The sequence below is a fragment of the Eptatretus burgeri genome, chromosome 9 (assembly GCF_056783735.1).
Source record: "Eptatretus burgeri isolate ZD-2024b chromosome 9, Ebu_testis_v1, whole genome shotgun sequence".
Classification (NCBI taxonomy): Eukaryota; Metazoa; Chordata; class Myxini; order Myxiniformes; family Myxinidae; genus Eptatretus; species Eptatretus burgeri.
Genome location: NC_140969.1, coordinates 37560222 through 37580434, shown reverse-complemented (window position 1 = coordinate 37580434; position 20213 = coordinate 37560222). Strand labels below are relative to the sequence as shown.

Genomic DNA, 20213 nt, shown 5'->3' with positions numbered 1-20213 from the left:
TGAGTTTTTATTGTGATGTTCACCTTCCACATGTAAAAATAATGTGGTGCAGCAAATTGAGGAAATTGGCCCAGGGGGTTGGAAACTTATAAGGAACAAACAAACAGACTTGCATATATATATATATATATATATATATATATATATATATATATATATATATATATATATATATATATATATATATATAAATAATACAATGATCAACACATCATCAGATGCATTAAATGGCATTCATCATCATTACAACTTTGATGGAGATCAATTCAAGAATGGTAAAGTTCTGTAACAATGGTAGAGATCTTCTGACATGACACAGGTACCACATTTTTCAGCCTTTAAGTCGACGTGGAGTACAAGGTGAATTGCCTAATTTCTCCATTTTTCTTTCCTTCATTCATAGATAAGTCGATTTTGAAGACAACATGAAGCTAGATGAACTACGGTAGTTAGCAAAACAGTCAGTCAGAACAAGAGAGGTGTTAATTCCTCCATGACATTTAAAACACATCCATGTTGCTTTAGGTACTTCCAGGGTCGTGAATATTAATGAGTTGTTTTGTGCATATTATTTAAATTACTTTGTGGGACACACGTTTCTGATAAATTAGGAATGTAAATAGTTTTTCAACATGTTTATTATTATATAAAGGTTGAGTGCAGTATTTAAAACAAGCTACAGAGTCATTATCAGCACTGGCTCATAGCACATTACATTTTGTCACAGTTCACTACAGTACTCTTTAATAAACATGAACACACAACACATTGTAATGCAAGCACATTTTAAACTACAACGGCACTCGTAGAGTGCATGGTCTCACCTCGCACGTTCATTCTGAACAAAAATACCATCGTTAACTGAACACGCTACTATTATGGCTCACGTACCCATATCATCCATGCACACCATTATGTCACATAGTTTCTTGACATGGGGTATGAACGTCATAAATTTAATTCTTCACTCACCTCCGATCATAGATCAGATACAAGAAGTTTCAGATTTTTCAGATAAAGATTTCAATTCAACCAAGGATGGCTGGAATACCACTTCTCCGATGATGTCTTCATTAACACTCTATATACCCCATGGGGAGTTGATGATGACATGAGTCAAGTTTCAAATTTTTTTTCCCATCGAGCGGTTTTGGAGAAAATGATGTCCAAATTTTTCCTTTAATCCAATATGGCTGCCATACCATGTAACCTATGACATTAGAGTTAGCAATAAAATATTCGCCATGGGGAATCCCTCCTATGTTTAAAGTTTTGCATTGATCGGACAAACCTTTACAGAGAAAAACATATTTAAAGCGAAAATATTGTTGCGGATTCGCGCCCGCCGGCGTGCTGACGGCCACGTAACTCGAATCGCGGCACGTCGCCCACCGGACGGACAATCCAGTCGTGACCCTCTCGGACTAACGCCGGGAACCAGTCACGGGTGGACCTTTCGGTCTCACCGCGATCGAGCCAATCTGCCCCCGCGTGGGATAGGGTTGCTCGCCAAATTCGACCTACCTAAGTACCCACACGGAGGGTAGACCGGGCGATCGCACCTCGCCGCAGGTCGACTTCGGACACGGGCCACTTAAGCGACCCGTTCCGTACTATCGGGATAACCGAGCAGTGTTATCGTCGGCCTCGACGGTTCGATTAATTATCGGGCGTATTCAGCCCACTACCAACCCTTTACGTGAAGCAAGATGAGGATTCAATGAAAGAAATGACGAAGCGAAGCGGGAAACAGTTCAACACAAAGCACATTTATTCGCAATGAACGGAAAGCACACATATTCAATTCCACCAAAAGCACATAGAAAAGGAAAAGAAACACAATGCAATTTTACACAAAAAGCAAATGCGACAATGCAGATCTAATACCGATTACGCGAGCACACGGCAACACTTATACAATTTTACTTCACAGACGGCGCCGACAACACATATCCAAAACCAAAAAAAAGAAAAGAGAACCCTCCAGGATGAGGCGGGCCTGAGGCCGAGACCGGGTCGGGCCTACCCGTCTGGTGATGAGACGCGGAGCGGCGATGGTGCCTCAACTCCGCGGGCCTCGCGGACAGTGTCTGGTAGGGGGTGGGAAAGGGGCCCCCTCGGTCGCACTATCTCAGCGCGGGGGGAAACAGGAGGGGGTTGCTGATGCTCGGGGGATAGAGGATTTCTACTCTGCCTCGAGTCCCGCGACGAGCGTCTCCACCTCGACCAGGTCGCGCCGTCGGCCTCCCTGGTGTGCAGCTCCCGGCACGACGCGAGCACCCCCTCGTCTGCCCTCGCCGCCTCTCCACAGCTCCGTCCCCTTCGCTCCGACTCCAACGCACACGACGACGACCAACTCCTTCTTGCTTCTTCTTCCCAACTCCACCGACTGCGAAGTCTTAACTCTCTCGACTGACGAACGCGGTCGCTTATATAAGCCCCGTAGCTTCGCTCTCTCATCTTTGACCCCCTGCCTTCGACCTTTCACCTCGCTCCCCATTGGCCCGAGAAAAAGTGGGCGTGAATGCTTTTTGATCCATAAATTTGCATATAGCGATCACCCTCCAACGCCCTGGAGGCGGGGCCAAATCACCCCTCGCTCACCGATTGGACGGAACAAAAGTGGGCGTGTGTCGTTTTTGATCCGTTTTTGAAGTGGAAAATCCGTGGTTTTGTACACGCTGTTCGGCGCGCGCCCTGCACGAGTCCAACACCGGTACCCACAAGCGGCGCAAGAACGGTGGCGATGCGACGGTTGCGAGGTGTGACGTGAAGCGGCGCCGCGGTGGGTGGTTGATGTTGTGGTTGGTGGTGGTAACAATGGCGGTTGGTCCAAAATAAAGATAGTAAAAGAAAAACGGTTATCCTGAAGAGTCGCAGCACGCATAAATGACATGTATTCCCACTAGACAACGGGTTTGGGCCTAACTACACATATACTTACCGAGATATCTCACCTAAGGGACCTGAATGGTGGTTTGCGAATTTGGTAACCACAACACTACCCCCTCCCCTTTTTACAGACTCGTCCCGAGTCGTCAAATTCTCGTGTGCCATCATGTGTAGTTTTCCCCTAGTACATTTTACCTACGGATCCCTGAGTGCGACATTCATGGTATTCGTGTCCCCAAAATAAATAACCTGAGGGCTGCGTAACTACCTAAACAAACTCACTCACACGGACGACTTAAATAAAATTGCCGGCGCTAAGACAGACATGCCGGGGGCGCACTCATATTTACAGTACATCTTAACCTTAACTTACAAATTTTACACTAAACCATGGCCCAGGATCACTGAACTCTGCAAAAGAAAAGCAGTTAGCAGGGAGCCAGGCTGCTCGCATGCAGTCTCTGGCTCAAACAATGCAGGCGACAGGGAACGTGGCTGGCTGCTCACACGCAGTCCAAGGCCTTCCCTTTTGAACTGAACTCAGTGAACCACAACGGTGCTTGGGCTGCACAAACGCAGTCTCCGTGCCAGCTCAAGTGGCACACGCAATGAACACAACGAATGGATGCATGGACACAAACACGGTGCACGGGCCGCCACTGCAGGCCCGTGTTGTAGCTGCCAACAGGGCAGTTCTCGCAGCTTGCAAACTGTTGCCTTGCGGATCCTGGCGCACATGGAAATGAACAGGGGGGGGGGCAAAGCGAAATTGAACGAGGCTGGTAAACATGGGCAGTGGGCATGGCATGGCAAAGGCAGCAGGCAAACACAGCCCGCAGAAGAAGGCCGCTGTAGGCAAACACAGCCGGCAGACGAACTGGCCGGCACGGGCCTTGAAGAAAAACAGCCAGCAGATGAACTGGCCGGCACAGGCCTTGCAGCACAGCAGCTGCAGATGATCCAGCCGGCACAGGCCTTGCAGCACAGCAGCTGCAGATGAAGTTGGCCGGCCTCCGCCTTGAAGCAAAACACGGCCAGCCGATGAAGTGGCCAGCCTTTGCCGTTCAGTGGAGGTTGGTGGAGGGAGTGCGGTTGTGCTGGCCACTCGGAAGGCGGGCTCGGACCTACCTACCTGTCTCCCTCCCACCTATCGCCTTTGCCTGTCACTGTACATACCCACTCCCTTAATTTGTGAAAAACCAATTTAGCCCCCACTTATTTTTTTATTTTTATTTTTATGTTTACTTCCCCTCTATAAATCGTCCCCTAACCCCCTTTATCGTCTCTGTTCGGCTAACCTATCCTGTCACCTAGCCTACTCCCAACCCCTACGTTCCCTTCCCGGAGGGGAATAAGGGAGAGCTAGCGTCCTGTGTCGAGGCCCAACTCAAGCCTCAGAATGGCCTCCCCAGAGTTCAGCGATCTATAACCAAAGTGGGTCCAGCGGCCCACAACGAGAGCGAGGGGATGGATGGTGCGGAGGGGTACATCTCCTAATCTACCCTAACCATTTAACTGTTAAACTACCCCGGGGCTTTCAACAAGCGCCTCTTGCTTAAACTATTGGTTCTAACAACCCAGATTCCCGTCGCCTGTGTTGGTGTCCACACAATTTCGGGCCTCGCCCCCCAATTTTCTCTCCGTGCCCTCACACGGTCTCATGGCTGGGACACGTGGCTCCCTTTGGCAGGCACGACCCTCTGCCGATTCTCCGACGATGGCACCCCCGGGCACTACACTGCCTCCGAGCCTACCAGCTCCCTAACACCGGGGAGTGCCCCCCATGGCACCTCCCCTGAAACGCACACGTGGCAGGCTGGCTTCCCAGGCCCCTTTCCGAGGGTCACCCTTGCCCACAACACTGCCCACACGGCTAACGGCGCCCCGGGCCCCCGCACCAAGCAGGCGCACCCGTGCCCACTACTCTATCCCGGCCCCCCATGGGCCCTTGGCCTACCACGGCCGACTAGCCTGGTGCCCGGGGTACCCACTCAGCGATACTCACCTTTCGCAGCCACGCTCCCAAGCCCGTCAATAGGGCTCCTGCACCCCTCCAAATGGGTTTCGAGCCTACATTCCCACCAACAGCAAAACGACCTCCATTTTTCAATTTGACTAACCCAGCTAACTCACTTTACTCTGACCCCGGGGTCCCTTGGGCGGGAGTCACTCCTCCCCCCAATCACTCATCGCACCATGCATTCCCCATTCGCTCCATACACACAGACCCGCTGGCCTCACTCACTCAACATGTACACGTACTCACCTCACAACCCACAACTCTTCAACACACACACCGCTGAACTCTGCCATCCTCCTCACTACATCCCCTAACTAACTCGTGCTCCCACGTCGTCCCTTACACTAAAGCACGTTCCATTTAACACTACGTCGCTAAGCTACGTCAACTCTACGCATCCACAAGTCTGTCACTGTCTTCAAATAAATCATTTTATTTCCCAACCTAAAGCTCATCTAAATCCCTCTACCTAATCCATTCCACGGGCCCCATGAGGACTTACCCCTGCCCCATGGAGGCGGTCTAACTAAGCTAACCCTTCCCCCTAACTAGTTTCCATCCTGTGCCCTGGCCAAGGGGGTCTTCCACCCCTTGCCCAGGAATCCTGTGCACCCGAAAGTGAGGCTTGCTCTTTTCTTTTTTTTTTCTACATGCGCAGCACCAGCGCGGAAACTCGCGCACTTTGCACCCGCCCGTGACGTCATGCAGCTGCACGTGTTCCTCGTCCCTCCTTGGACGGTACCATCCGGCAGAGATACCCCTCCTGCCGGATTCCAACCCCACGTGCAGCCATGGCGTCACCGTGCGCATAAAAAAAACACAAGCCCCACGTCTCGAGGGGTTCCCCACGCGAACACGTGTGCTTTGCCCGTTGGAGCTGAACACACACGATCGCGTGGAGAACCCGTCCGGTCCAAATCCGTAGTCCTGCCTAAACTTTGTCCGTCCGCGGGATCGGCAAATCCACCGCTGGCGTTTCCGGACCGGGACTTCACTCTCGCAAGCGAGCACGTGGCGGTCTCGTGCGTTGCACAGCACGAACCTCGTGCTCACTGCTGGGTGAACCCGGCACGGTCCTCGAAACAACTACAGCCGCTACTCGGCTTTCTTTCTTCTCATGTCGCCGTCGTAGTCTCCATTCCGCCCACGCACACCTGCGTGTTACGACGTTAACACACCTCACCATTATACTCACACCGGGAGACGCGGCTGCATGTTCACACATGCCGACCGACATCTCCCTCACACACAGCGACCTTGCACACGCTGTCTCTCTCACACTCGGCCGCTCACTCACGCATGCCATTTCCCTTGCACACGTGGCTCCACTCACTCGCGGCCTTTCACTCACTCGTGCCATTTCCCTCACACAAACCATACCACTCACACACGCGGGGGCACTCATCCGCGGTGCCTCACTCATATTGGCCGTTTCACTCACACACACGGCGACACTCACACACGGTGTCTCACCCACACACGGCATGCTGGGAAGCACACACTCCGGCACACTCGCCACCACACCACTCACACGTGGTGCTCCATTCATACTGGCCGTTTCACTCACACAGACGGCCTCTTCCACTTGCGGTGCCCCTTTTACACACGGCGTGCTGGGAAGCACGTACTCCGGCACAATCGCCACCACACCACTCACACACGGGGACGCTTCCACACACGGGGACGCACTCACACACACAGGGACAACCATACTGGGGATTCGTGTCCCCACAAGGGTCTCCGGGGCCTCTATACCCCCCAAGCTCTCCGTGCACCTGTCCACAGCACCCGTCCCCTCAACCTCGCAAAGCACGACCGAACTCACCTGGTCGTGACTCGCCTCAAGGGGGCATACTCCCTCCCCTCGTTCCTGGAGGAGGCCATCCAACTGCTCGCACCGGGTCTCTACCCAGTCCGCCAGCTCACCCCCATTATCCTCCACTACCTCCGTGTGTGTGTGTGCGTCACTTACCCCGTCTTCATCGTGTTGTCTCTCCTCTATTTTTTCTGTCTCCCGTGTCTCTATACATTTATAAGTTTCTGTCGTAGTCACCTCGTGTCTCGTCTCACACGTTTTGGTCTCCCCATTTAATTTTTCCCTTTTGGTCACCGTCGATTCCTCTGTCACGACCCTCGCCCAACACGCCCCCCGAATTATTTTTTTACCCGCCTCCACCGCGGGCCTGTCAGCCGTTGCACCCCCTTCCAGCTCGTTTGCTTCCACACGTGGAGTCGCCATTCCCAGCTCCCTGGTCACGGCCTTCATGCCCGCCTGCAGGCATCGGCCCATGTTCTGCGTCTCACCCCGTAGCTCTTTCATTTCTTCCTTCATGTTTGCTTCCATTCCGTTTATTTGCTGTGTATTCGCATCCATCCTCGTTTTTACTTCATTTGTATTTGTATCCATCTTTTCGTTCATTTGTTGTGTATTCGCATCCATCTTTTCGTTCATGCCTTTCATTTCGTTTTTCATTTCATTTGTATTTGCATCCATCTTTTGTGTCATTGCCGCCAGCATGGCGCATAGCTGGGCCATGTCGGATGCACTCAGCTGAGCCGTTTCGGCAAGGGTTGGGGAAGGGTTTTGGTGGAGAGGGGGGGGGGAAGGTGTCATACACCGCGGCCGCTGCCGCACCCATTTCGGGCTCTGGGTTCAGTTGGGCGAGTTCATGTTCCTGCACGGGCATTCCATCCTGGGCCATGGATCCTACACATTCTACATCCATTTCTAATACCCCCGGCTCCCGCTCGCCTTGAGACGCCATCTTGCTTCTCTTAAAGGGTTAATTTGAATCGCTCGTAATTTGGAGGGAATCGGGGGTCGCTTCTCTCACCCCTGGACCGATTCCCGTGAATTTAATTGGAGACAGGACAGCCCGTTTTCCCGTTGTCCGTTACCAGTGCTGCGAGGAGGGCGATGAGTTTGTATCGCACGACCTGACACCAGTGTTGCGGATTCGCGCCCGCCGGCGTGCTGACGGCCACGTAACTCGAATCGCAGCACGTCGCCCACCGGACGGACAATCCAGTCGTGACCCTCTCGGACTAACGCCGGGAACCAGTCACGGGTGGACCTTTCGGTCTCACCGCGATCGAGCCAATCGGCCCCCGCGTGGGATAGGGTTGCTCGCCAAATTCGACCTACCTAAGTACCCACACGGACGGTAGACCGGGCGATCGCACCTCGCCGCAGGTCGACTTCGGACACGGGCCACTTAAGCGACCCGTTCCGTACTATCGGGATAACCGAGCGGTGTTATCGTCGGCCTCGACGGTTCGATTAATTATCGGGCGTATTCAGCCCACTACCAACCCTTTACGTGAAGCAAGATGAGGATTCAATGAAAGAAATGACGAAGCGAAGCGGGAAACAGTTCAACACAAAGCACATTTATTCGCGATGAACGGAAAGCACACATATTCAATTCCACCAAAAGCACATAGAAAAGGAAAAGAAACACAATGCAATTTTACACAAAAAGCAAATGCGACAATGCAGATCTAATACCGATTACGCGAGCACACGGCAACACTTATACAATTTTACTTCACAGACGGCGCCGACAACACATATCCAAAACCAAAAAAAAGAAAAGAGAACCCTCCAGGATGAGGCGGGCCTGAGGCCGAGACCGGGTCGGGCCTACCCGTCTGGTGATGAGACGCGGAGCGGCGATGGTGCCTCAACTCCGCGGGCCTCGCGGACAGTGTCTGGTAGGGGGTGGGAAAGGGGCCCCCTTGGTCGCACTATCTCAGCGCGGGGGGAAACAGGAGGGGGTTGCTGATGCTCGGGGGATAGAGGATTTCTACTCTGCCTCGAGTCCCGCGACGAGCGTCTCCACCTTGACCAGGTCGCGCCGTCAGCCTCCCTGGTGTGCAGCTCCCGGCACGACGCGAGCACCCCCTCGTCTGCCCTCGCCGCCTCTCCACAGCTCCGTCCCCTTCGCTCCGACTCCAACGCACACGACGACGACCAACTCCTTCTTGCTTCTTCTTCCCAACTCCACCGACTGCGAAGTCTTAACTCTCTCGACTGACGAACGCGGTCGCTTATATAAGCCCCGTGGCTTCGCTCTCTCATCTTTGACCCCCTGCCTTCGACCTTTCACCTCGCTCCCCATTGGCCCGAGAAAAAGTGGGCGTGAATGCTTTTTGATCCATAAATTTGCATATAGCGATCGCCCTCCAACGCCCTGGAGGCGGGGCCAAATCGCCCCTCGCTCACCGATTGGACGGAACAAAAGTGGGCGTGTGTCGTTTTTGATCCGTTTTTGAAGTGGAAAATCCGTGGTTTTGTACACGCTGTTCGGCGCGCGCCCTGCACGAGTCCAACACCGGTACCCACAAGCGGCGCAAGAACGGTGGCGATGCGACGGTTGCGAGGTGTGACGTGAAGCGGCGCCGCGGTGGGTGGTTGATGTTGTGGTTGGTGGTGGTAACAATGGCGGTTGGTCCAAAATAAAGATAGTAAAAGAAAAACGGCTATCCTGAAGAGTCGCAGCACGCATAAATGACATGTATTCCCACTAGACAACGGGTTTGGGCCTAACTACACATATACTTACGGAGATATCTCACCTAAGGGACCTGAATGGTGGTTTGCGAATTTGGTAACCACAACAATATATACTGTAGACACAGACTCAGACACACACACACACTGCAATCGTCTTGTATCCCCTTCAGGGCGAGACTAACAATGAAAGAGCTTAAATCACTGAGCACTGTGTTTTAAATTATTTTAATCATAGTGTTTTAAATTAACAATCATACAATCTCTTTCAGAAAATATCACACAGCAATTTTTTTTTCATTAATGCAATTCATGGTCTTCCTTAAGCTTAAAGATAAGTCGATTCTGAGTATAAGTCGAGGCCTGGAGTTCCGGAGAAAAAAAGAATTGATTTATACACCAAAAAATATGGTAAATGAATAAGTTGATATGATTAAAAGTAATAATTTCAAAATGTTCATATTAGTAAACTTATTCATTGCATCAAGGATAACTCACTAGGTTCAGTGAATGAAACCAGGTTCACACAATATTAGCACCTTGTGAATCTGACTATGGACACTTTCATCCCCTTCCCCCCTCTCCCCCCCCCCCTCCCAGTACAAATTACAAATTAAATGATGGTTGAAACACCTTTCTGGCCAAAATATACACAAGATTTGATTGTAATAACCTGAGAAAATTGTGCAAAGCTTTGGAATCCAACAGAAAAGCAACAACCGAAATTTAATTTGAAATGCTTGGCGCCACGTATTATATTATATGACTCAAATATGACATTCGTAGGATTAAATTTTGGCTGAAAGTGCCAGACCATATTGGTGATGATGGCGGCAAAGCTGACTGCGAGTGCCAGGCTGTAGCAATAGTTGTGTGGAAAGAAGTGCTGGGTGATGGTGTTAGTGGCGTGACAAGTGCTGGTTCATGGTAGTGGTGGCATATTGTAACAAGTGCTGGGTGACGAGGAGAAAATGCAATTACGATTATCATAGCAGATGTTTCCCAGTGCTCTTCCTGTGTGCAGAAGCACTTTTGGTTGCTCACTGTCCAGCAATGAGAGCAGAGAAGAAAGGAGAGAGATGCAGACTGAGCGGTGAACCTCTGAACAGATAAAATGAAAAAACGTTGATTAGAGTCCCTTTCCTGCACAATTAACAACTGCACACACATATCAAAAGCACTTGTGTTTCATTAAAAACAGTAAATATCAACTTCCCCAAGGATTAAAAAAAGAATGAAATCAGTGTACTGGGCAAAATGTAAAAGACCTATGTGAGTGCATAGCACATCTAAAATTAGAGATTAGCAAAATAAAATGAATAAAACTAGGAATATTATCACCAGAGATCGATATGCATGACTGAAGACAGGGCAGGTGGCTTGTCTCTCTCATCAGGACAATGCACCTTTTATGCTACCACTTTGTTGCACTAGGAGAGCCATCTGTCAAATCCCATTATCCTGAGCTTAATTACTCAGAAGGCCTCGTGACGAGGTGTACGGCTCCCGATAACACTTTCAAAACCATCCAGAAATCTATTTCATTGCTGTACCTGTACACTTTAGCTATTCATGCAAGGGTCGTACCATTTAAGAATGCAGACAAGAATTCCGAGGGAGGTGGTGGAAACCTCAGATCAATAGTATATCTCAAGGTTCTGCACCAGATTAGATACCCTGCATTTTAATGTACATACTAACGAAATACAGGACTAGTTATTCATTCCAGCAAATCCATTTATGTCTACGATTACACATATAATAGCAAACAAGTTGCAAAGAGAGACTACAACATATTTACTACATATTCATGGGGGGAGGGGAATTAAAACTGTGAAAAGGAAGAAAAGGAAGGATGATAGGAAAGAAAAAGGAGGAGAAGGAAGAATGTGGGAAGAGTATGGAAGGATGAGAAGGAAGGTTGAGAGGGGATTGGAGTTAAGGGGAGGATAGAGAAAGGAGGGATCAAAGTTCTGGCATATTTGTGAAGGTTATAACTAATGACCAAATCGGCCAGCATCTCACACATGACTCACGTCCACTCCATGTTCATGTCATTAAATTCTCAAGAATTAGATTTGTTGCTAAAGAAAAATAGGCTGAAAATGGGAAAAAAAAAGCAGATTGTAAAAATCCATTTGCAATCTGTTCTGCAAACCAGCTGGCCCAGCATGGTTCGCAAACACCTAAACATTAAGAACCAAGTCAAGGAGTTATGCTACCAATTGGTTATGTTTTGTGTTGTTGAATGGTCAAGCCATCACCACCCCAATTTGTTTTTGTAATAACATAAAAAAACTAATATACAGTTTATGCAACCATGTAAATATTATCAAACAACACCACGACTCTCTTGGGTAAGCCACATTTCAAAGTTGGCCTCCAAAGCCAGACGCCGGCTGTGTGTCCTCGGTAATGCAAAGTTCTTCCTTTGCACGCCTGAGCTCTTATCCACATTCGCAGCTTGATGGAGTACTGCTCTCTCCTCTGGGCTGGCTCCCTGGCCTCACATCTTTCTCAGCTTGATGCTGTGGAAACCAAGGTCTTCAAGATCATTAGAATCTCTCACGATGAAGGTGAGTCTACGGACCTATTACTTTGCCATCGCCGACAGGTCAGTGGACTCTCTCTCTCTCTTCTCCTGCCTCATTTCTGTTTTTTCACTCTCTGCCCTCTCCGTACTCTCTCCACCACCCCCCCCCCCACAAAGTATTTGCAGGATGCACGGAATCCACCAGCAACCCCTCCTAGTGAAACTACCTAAATCTAGGATCACTTCTCACTTCTGCTCATTTATTCCTTTCTTTTCCAACCTGTGGAACGACCTTCCATGCTCTCTTCAATCTCATTCTTCTCTCCAAGACAGCTGTTCAGCACCATCTCAAGTCATCCCCCATTCAAAGATATGATCTTTTATACACTCGTTAAACCACCCCACCCCTCCCAAAATTTTACTTGTGAATACATCTTGTTCACCCCTTACATTCTCCCTTAACCCTCAACGTTACTTGCATCCCTTGTTTATCTGTTTTCGTCTACCTTCTCCCTCCGCTCTGCAATTTCCGTTTCCCCTTTCTCCTGCTGTTCCCTTTGTTATCTTGTGTCCTGGTCTGTTCTCTGTCCTAGCTCTTCCATGAGCCGAGACCAAGTGTGTGTGTGTGTGTGTGTGTGTGTGTGTGTGTGTGTGTGTGTGTGTGTGTGTGTGTGTGTGTATATTGTTACGAATTCTGGTCCGCCTGGCGTGCGATCGGCTGCGTAACTCCAATCGCAACCGCGTCGTCCACCAGACGGACAATTCAGTCGTGACCCTCCTGGAACTACCGCCAGGAGCCAGTCACAGGTGGGGGTTTAACCTCACCACAACCCAGTCCGCATTCTACCCGCGCGAAATAGGTTGAATCGCCGAATGTCGATATACCTAAATACCCGCGCGGGTAACCTACCGAGGGGTTGCACCATGCCGCAGGTCGGCTTAGGACACGAACCGCTTAAGCGGTTCGTTCCGTGCTACAGGGATAACCGAGCGGTGTTATCGCAGAGCTCGACGGTTCAGTGATTCTTCTTCACTCGGGTGTTCAAATCCTCACTAATTATTCCACGAGGTAAGGTGGCACTTTCAATAAAGGAAAGGACGCAACGACGGGGAACAGTTCGACAAGCACATTTATTATTTACACACACGTAAGGCAGTCATGCAATATGTACAGCAAGAAAACAATACAACTGAATAAAACAGGGAATTCTGTACAACACAATCACTTAAACAGGTTGTACTTACAGATGGCGTCACAACATGCAAGCAAAAGTAAAAAGAAAATAAAGAACCTCCCTTTCGTGGCCGTCCAGTCCCCCTCCCACGACCGTTAGCGGGGTCGCACCTGGTTCCGACCTCCAACGCGGCCGGCGAACCCTCTCCGGCACCCCTCGTCCGGACACGCAGGTCCACCACAGGCCGCACTGCGGCGCCTCCCGTCCGCGTCTCCACCAACAGGCCGCGCCGGGCCAAGAGCGCGGGAACGAGCGAGGAGGAAGGGAGCGTGAGCCAAGAAGAGCGCATGAACCGTGAAGAGAGGAGGCCCAACGTGAATCACAGAGAGAGCGAGCCTTGTGTCTGTTCGCCTTTTGTAATCCGGGGCTCCGCCCTTCCCGCACGGGGCTCCGCCCGTTGCTCCGCCCCGTTCGCGGCTCCACCTCCCTTCGAGGTGTTTCCAGAAGGCTCACGATGGGGGGCATGCCCCCACTCCGACCGCCTCACACCGTGCCTCCACCAATGGGGAGCGAGCTGCCCCACCCCCTTCCCTTCACACCAAGCGCAGGGAAAACAGGCGGGAAAAACCCCACAGGCTTCACAAGAGCTTTTGTTCTGCCAATCCTTCTGGGATGGTTTCCGACGCGGAAACCGTCTTACCGTGGTCCGCGGAGGATGGCATTCGTAAGCGGGCGTGGTGGTGAATATGGTGGTGATTGTTGCGGGGGTGGTGTGATTGTGGTGGGTGTTGTGGCGTAGTTGGTGGTGGTTGTTGTTTACGTGGAGGTTTGTTGCAATGGTGGCTCAAAATAACCATAGACAAAGAAAAACGGCTATCTCAAAGAGTCGCAGCCCGATGAACACGAAGAAATCCCTTTAAACAACGGTGGGGACCTATCTGAACACTCACTTACCGGCATAGCTAATCTAAGGAACCTTTATGGTGTATTGCGAATTTCCACAGCCGTAACAATATATATATATATATATATATATATATATATATATATATATATATATATATATATATATATATATATATATATATATATATATATATATATTGTGACGTCCACGGGACTTGAACAGTCCCGCCAACGTAGAATGAGCCGAAACGATGGAGGCGGTTTATTTATTTATAACCCAAACATGGCGGTTCTAATCGCTCTAAGGCAAACGGGACAAGGAAGGTGGCACGAGTCGCTTTTCACTGAGTTGATGATGTTTATTTGTTTTTTTATTATTAACCAGAAATAACAAGACTCGGCAAGAAGAGGGATCCGGGGCGATTCGACGGGATGGTGTGGGATCGGGGGTGGGGAAAACACAGACAATTCCAATGAATATACAGATCTCAAACCCTCTAAGGCGCCAAGTACACACACACACACACACACACACACACACACACACACACACACACACACACACACACACACACACACACACACACACACAGACACACACACACACACACAACGTAGCTACTTCTGGTGGTCAGGCTGGACCGTGGTGTGGACGCAACTGTCCTTGGATCAGCGTCGGACGAGCTGGCCTTGCTCTCGTCAGGGGGGGCAGGAGAAACAGTGGTGCTGTCGACCTGGTCCTGGCCCAAGTCCGCTCACAGCCACCAGGGAACCAGTTCTGGCGCCAAATTGCGAGCAGGAGAGGGAGGCAGGTCCGCCCGCCGTTCGACCCCGTACTCCAAGTCAGCAGAACCCCAGAGCCAACCAAGGTGAGGCACGAGGCTCAGCAAGGCTCCAAGACACGATGAAGAACACGATCGAATCAGCACAACAACAAGTACGCTTCCCGCGCAACAGCCTCCACACCAAAAAAACACTTTGTCCCGATCTTCTTCCTCTTCTTTTTCGACCCCGAACAGAACCTTTTTATCCTCCCGTCCTCATCACTTCCAATCGAGCCGTTTTATTGGCCCACCGCCGTCGCCTTCTGCCAATCGTGATCACGGGGCAGAGCCATCCGCAGCCCTGTCCTGTGACGTCACGGCCAGTCTCCAGGGACTACTAAAAGGGGTTTACGCAGACACACTTACCCTATCCCGTGTCCCTATCTAATTACGTGACAATTATCATTTCCCCCTTGAAGAAATGAACATTTACTAGACTACTTATCACCACTGAATTGCTACTTATTACATCGAGATCCTGGTAAACTCGAACAGCATGGCATACCTAATTAAACATCCTAATTACCCTTTGAATGCATACCCCCCCTCAAACGTAACAATACATATATATATATATATATATATATATATATATATATATATATATATATATATATATATATATATATATATATATATATATTGTTACGGATTCGCGCCCGCCGGCGTGCTGACGGCCACGTAACTCGAATCGCGGCACGTCGCCCACCGGACGGACAATCCAGTCGTGACCCTCTCGGACTAACGCCGGGAACCAGTCACGGGTGGACCTTTCGGTCTCACCGCGATCGAGCCAATCAGCCCCCGCGTGGGATAGGGTTGCTCGCCAAATTCGACCTACCTAAGTACCCACACGGAGGGTAGACCGGGCGATCGCACCTCGCCGCAGGTCGACTTCGGACACGGGCCACTTAAGCGACCCGTTCCGTACTATCGGGATAACCGAGCGGTGTTATCGTCAGCCTCGACGGTTCGATTAATTATCGGGCGTATTCAGCCCACTACCAACCCTTTACGTGAAGCAAGATGAGGATTCAATGAAAGAAATGACGAAGCGAAGCGGGAAACAGTTCAACACAAAGCACATTTATTCGCGATGAACGGAAAGCGCACATATACAATTCCACCAAAAGCACATAGAAAAGGAAAAGAAACACAATGCAATTTTACACAAAAAGCAAATGCGACAATGCAGATCTAATACCGATTACGCGAGCACACGGCAACACTTATACAATTTTACTTCACAGACGGCGCCGACAACACATACCCAAAATCAAGGAAAAGAACACCCTCAAAGATGAGGCGGGCCTGAGGCCGAGACCGGGTCGGGCCTACCCGTCTGGTGATGAGACGCGGAGCGGCGATGGTGCCTCAACTCCGCGGGCCTCGCGGACAGTGTCTGGTAGGGGGTGGGAAAGGGGCCCCCTTGGTCGCACTATCTCAGCGCGGGGGGAAACAGGAGGGGGTTGCTGATGCTCGGGGAAGGGAGGATTTCTACTCTGCCTCGAGTCCCGCGACGAGCGTCTCCACCTCGACCAGGTCGCGCCGTCGGCCTCCCTGGTGTGCAGCTCCCGGCACGACGCGAGCACCCCCTCGTCTGCCCTCGCCGCCTCTCCACAGCTCCGTCCCCTTCGCTCCGACTCCAACGCACACGACGACGACCAACTCCTTGCTTCTTCTTCCCAACTCCACCGACTGCGAAGTCTTAACTCCCTATTCTTGACGAACGCGGTCGCTTATATAAGCCCCGTGGCTTCGCTCTCTCATCTTTGACCCCCTGCCTTCGACCTTTCACCTCGCTCCCCATTGGCCCGAGAAAAAGTGGGCGTGAATGCTTTTTGATCCATAAATTTGCATATAGCGATCGCCCTCCAACGCCCTGAAGGCGGGGCCAAATCGCCCCTCGCTCACCGATTGGACGGAACAAAAGTGGGCGTGTCGTTTTTGATCCGTTTTTGAAGTGGAAAATCCGTGGTTTTGTACACGCTGTTCGGCGCGCGCCCTGCACGAGTCCAACACCGGTACCCACAAGCGGCGCAAGAACGGTGGCGATGCGACGGTTGCGAGGTGTGACGTGAAGCGGCGCCGCGGTGGGTGGTTGATGTTGTGGTTGGTGGTGGTAACAATGGCGGTTGGTCCAAAATAAAGATAGTAAAAGAAAAACGGCTATCCTGAAGAGTCGCAGCACGCATAAATGACATGTATTCCCACTAGACAACGGGTTTGGGCCTAACTACACATATACTTACCGAGATATCTCACCTAAGGGACCTGAATGGTGGTTTGCGAATTTGGTAACCACAACACTACCCCCTCCCCTTTTTACAGACTTGTCCCGAGTCGTCAAATTCTCGTGTGCCATCATGTGTAGTTTTCCCCTAGTACATTTTACCTACGGATCCCTGAGTGCGACATTCATGGTATTCGTGTCCCCAAAATAAATAACCTGAGGGCTGCGTAACTACCTAAACAAACTCACTCACACGGACGACTTAAATAAAATTGCCGGCGCTAGGACAGACATGCCGGGGGCGCACTCATATTTACAGTACATCTTAACCTTAACTTACAAATTTTACACTAAACCATGGCCCAGGATCACTGAACTCTGCAAAAGAAAACAGTTAGCAGGGAGCCAGGCTGCTCGCATGCAGTCTCTGGCTCAAAACGATGCAGGTGACAGGGAACGTGGCTGGCTGCTCACACGCAGTCCAAGGCCTTCCCTTTTGAACTGAACGCAGTGAACCACAACGGTGCATGGGCTGCACAACGTAGTCTCCGTGCCAGCTCAAGTGGCACACGCAATGAACACAACGAATGGATGGATGACTGGATGGACGCAAACATGGTGCACGGGCCGCCACTGCAGGCCCGTGTTGTAGCTGCCAACGGGGCAGTTCTCGCAGCTTGCAAACTGTTGCCTTGCGGATCCTGGCGCACATGGAAATGAACAGGGGGGTGGCAAAGCAAAATTGAACGGGGCTGGTGAACGTGGGCAGTGGGCATGGCATGGCAAAGGCAGCAGGCAAACACAGCCCGCAGAAGAAGGCCGCTGCAGGCAAACACAGCCAGCAGATGAACTGGCCGGCACAGGCCTTGAAGAAAAACAGCCAGCAGATGAAGTGGCCAGCACAGGCCTTGAAGCAAAATACGGCCAGCTGATGGCCCAGGCCTTGCAGCAAAACAGCCAGCCGGCAGATGAAGTGGGCCGGCACAGGCCTTGCAGCACAGCAGCTGCAGACAAAGTGGGCCGGCCTTTGCCTTGCAGCAACGCAGCCAACAGATGAAGCTGGCCAGCCTTTGCCGTTCAGTGGAGGTTGGTGGAAGGAGTGCGGTGGTGCTGGCCACTTGGAAGGCGGGCTCGGACCTACCTACCTGTCTCCCTCCCAACCTATCGCCTTTGCCTGTCACTGTACATACCCACTCCCTTAATTTGTGAAAAACCAATTAAGCCCCAACTTATTTTTTTTATTTTTTTTATTTTTACTTCCCCACTATAAATCGTCCCCTAACCCCCTTTATCGTCCTTGTTCGGCTAACCTATCCTGTCACCTAGCCTACTCCCAACCCCTACGTTCCCTTCCCGGAGGGGAATAAGGGAGAGCTAACGTCCTGTGTCGAGGCCCAACGAAGCCTCAGAATGGCCTCCCCAGAGTTCAGCGATCTATAACCAAAGTGGGTCCAGCGGCCCACAACGAGAGCGAGGGGATGGATGGTGCGGAGGGGTACATCTCCTATTCTACCCTATCCATTTAACTGTTAAACTACCCCGGGGCTTTCAACAAGCGCCTCTCGCTTAAACTATTGGTTCTAACAACCCAGATTCCTGTCGCCTGTGTTGGTGTCCTCACAATTTCGGGCCTCGCCCCCCCAATTTTCTCTCCGTGCCCTCACACGGTCTCCTGGCTGGGACACGTGGCTCCCTTTGGCAGGCACGACCCTCTGCCGAATCTCCCGCTATGGCACCCCCGGGCACCACACTGCCTCCGAGCCTACCAGCTCCCTAACACCGGGGAGTGCCCCCCATGGCACCTCCCCTGAAACGCACACGTGGCAGGTTGGCTTCCCGGGCCCCTTTCCGAGGGTCACCCATGCCCACAACACTGCCCACGCGGCAAATGGCGCCCCGGGCCCCCGCACCAAGCAGGCGCACCCGTGCCCACTAAGCTATCCCGGCCCCCCATGGGCCCTTGGCCTACCACGGCCGACTAGCCTGGTGCCCGGGGTACCCACTCAGCGATACTCACCTTTCGCAGCCACGCTCCCAGCCCGTCAACAGGGCTCCTGCACCCCTCCAAACGGGTTTCGAGCCTACACTCCCACCAACAACAAAACGACCTCCATTTTGTAAATTTGACTGACCCCCTAACTAACTCTACACTGACCCCGGGGTCCCTTGGGCGGGAGTCACTCCTCCCCCCAATCACTCATTGCACCATGCATTCCCCATTCGCTCCATACACACAGACCCGCTGGCCTCACTCACTCACCAAGCACATGCCTCACAACTCACCAACTCTTCAACACACACACCGCTGAACTCTGCCATCCTTCTAACTACATCCCCTAACTAACTCGTGCTCCCACGTCGTCCCTTAAACTATAGCACGTTCCTTTTAACACTACGTAGCTAAACTACGTCCCCTCTACACATTCACAAGTCTGTCACTGTCTCCTAATCTCTTTAATCAATTTCCCCACCTAAATCTGGCAACAATCCCTCTAACTAATCCATTCCACGGACTCCATGAGGACTTACCCCTGCCCCATGAAGTCGGTCTAACTAAGCTAACCCTTCCCCCGAACTAGTTTCCATCCTGCGCCCCAGTCAAGGGAGTCTTCCACCCCTTGCCCAGGAATCCTGTGCACCCGAAAGTGAGGCTTGCTTTTTTTTTTTTTTTTTTTTTTCATGCGCATCACCAGCGCGGCAACTCGCGCACTTTGCACCTGCCCGTGACGTCATGCAGCTGCACGTGTTCCTCGTCCCTCCTTGGACGGTACCATCCGGCAGAGATACCCCTCCTGCCGGATTCCAACCCCACGTGCAGCCATGGCGTCACCGTGCGCATAAAAAAAAAAACACAAGCCCCACGTCTCGAGGGGTTCCCCACGCGAACACATGTGCTTTGCCCGTTGGAGCTGAACACACACGATCGCGTGGAGAACCCGTCCGGTCCAAATCCATTTACCTGCCTAAACTTTGCCCGTCCGCGGGATCGGCAAATCCACCGCTGGCGTTTCCGGACCGGGACTTCACTCTCGCAAGCGAGCACGTGGCGGTCTCGTGCGTTGCACAGCACGAACCGCGTGCTCACTGCTGGGTGAACCCGGCACGGTCCCCGAAACA

At 51.4% G+C, this 20213-nt stretch overlaps 1 protein-coding gene across 4 annotated transcripts in view; it reads right to left on the bottom strand.

The window, feature by feature from the left end:
• The window catches only part of RAP1GDS1 (Rap1 GTPase-GDP dissociation stimulator 1), a 125307-nt gene that overhangs the window by 41368 nt on the left and 63726 nt on the right, over nt 1–20213 (bottom strand). For 3 of the 4 annotated variants that reach the window (XM_085894762.1, XM_085894766.1, XM_085894763.1), the window contains one exon: nt 10407–10526. The exons of the other annotated variant lie outside the window; for it this stretch is intronic. In XM_085894762.1, coding sequence (XP_085750888.1) covers nt 10407–10526 — 120 coding nt within the window. The remainder of the gene's footprint in view (nt 1–10406; nt 10527–20213) is intronic. 4 annotated transcript variants of the gene reach the window in all.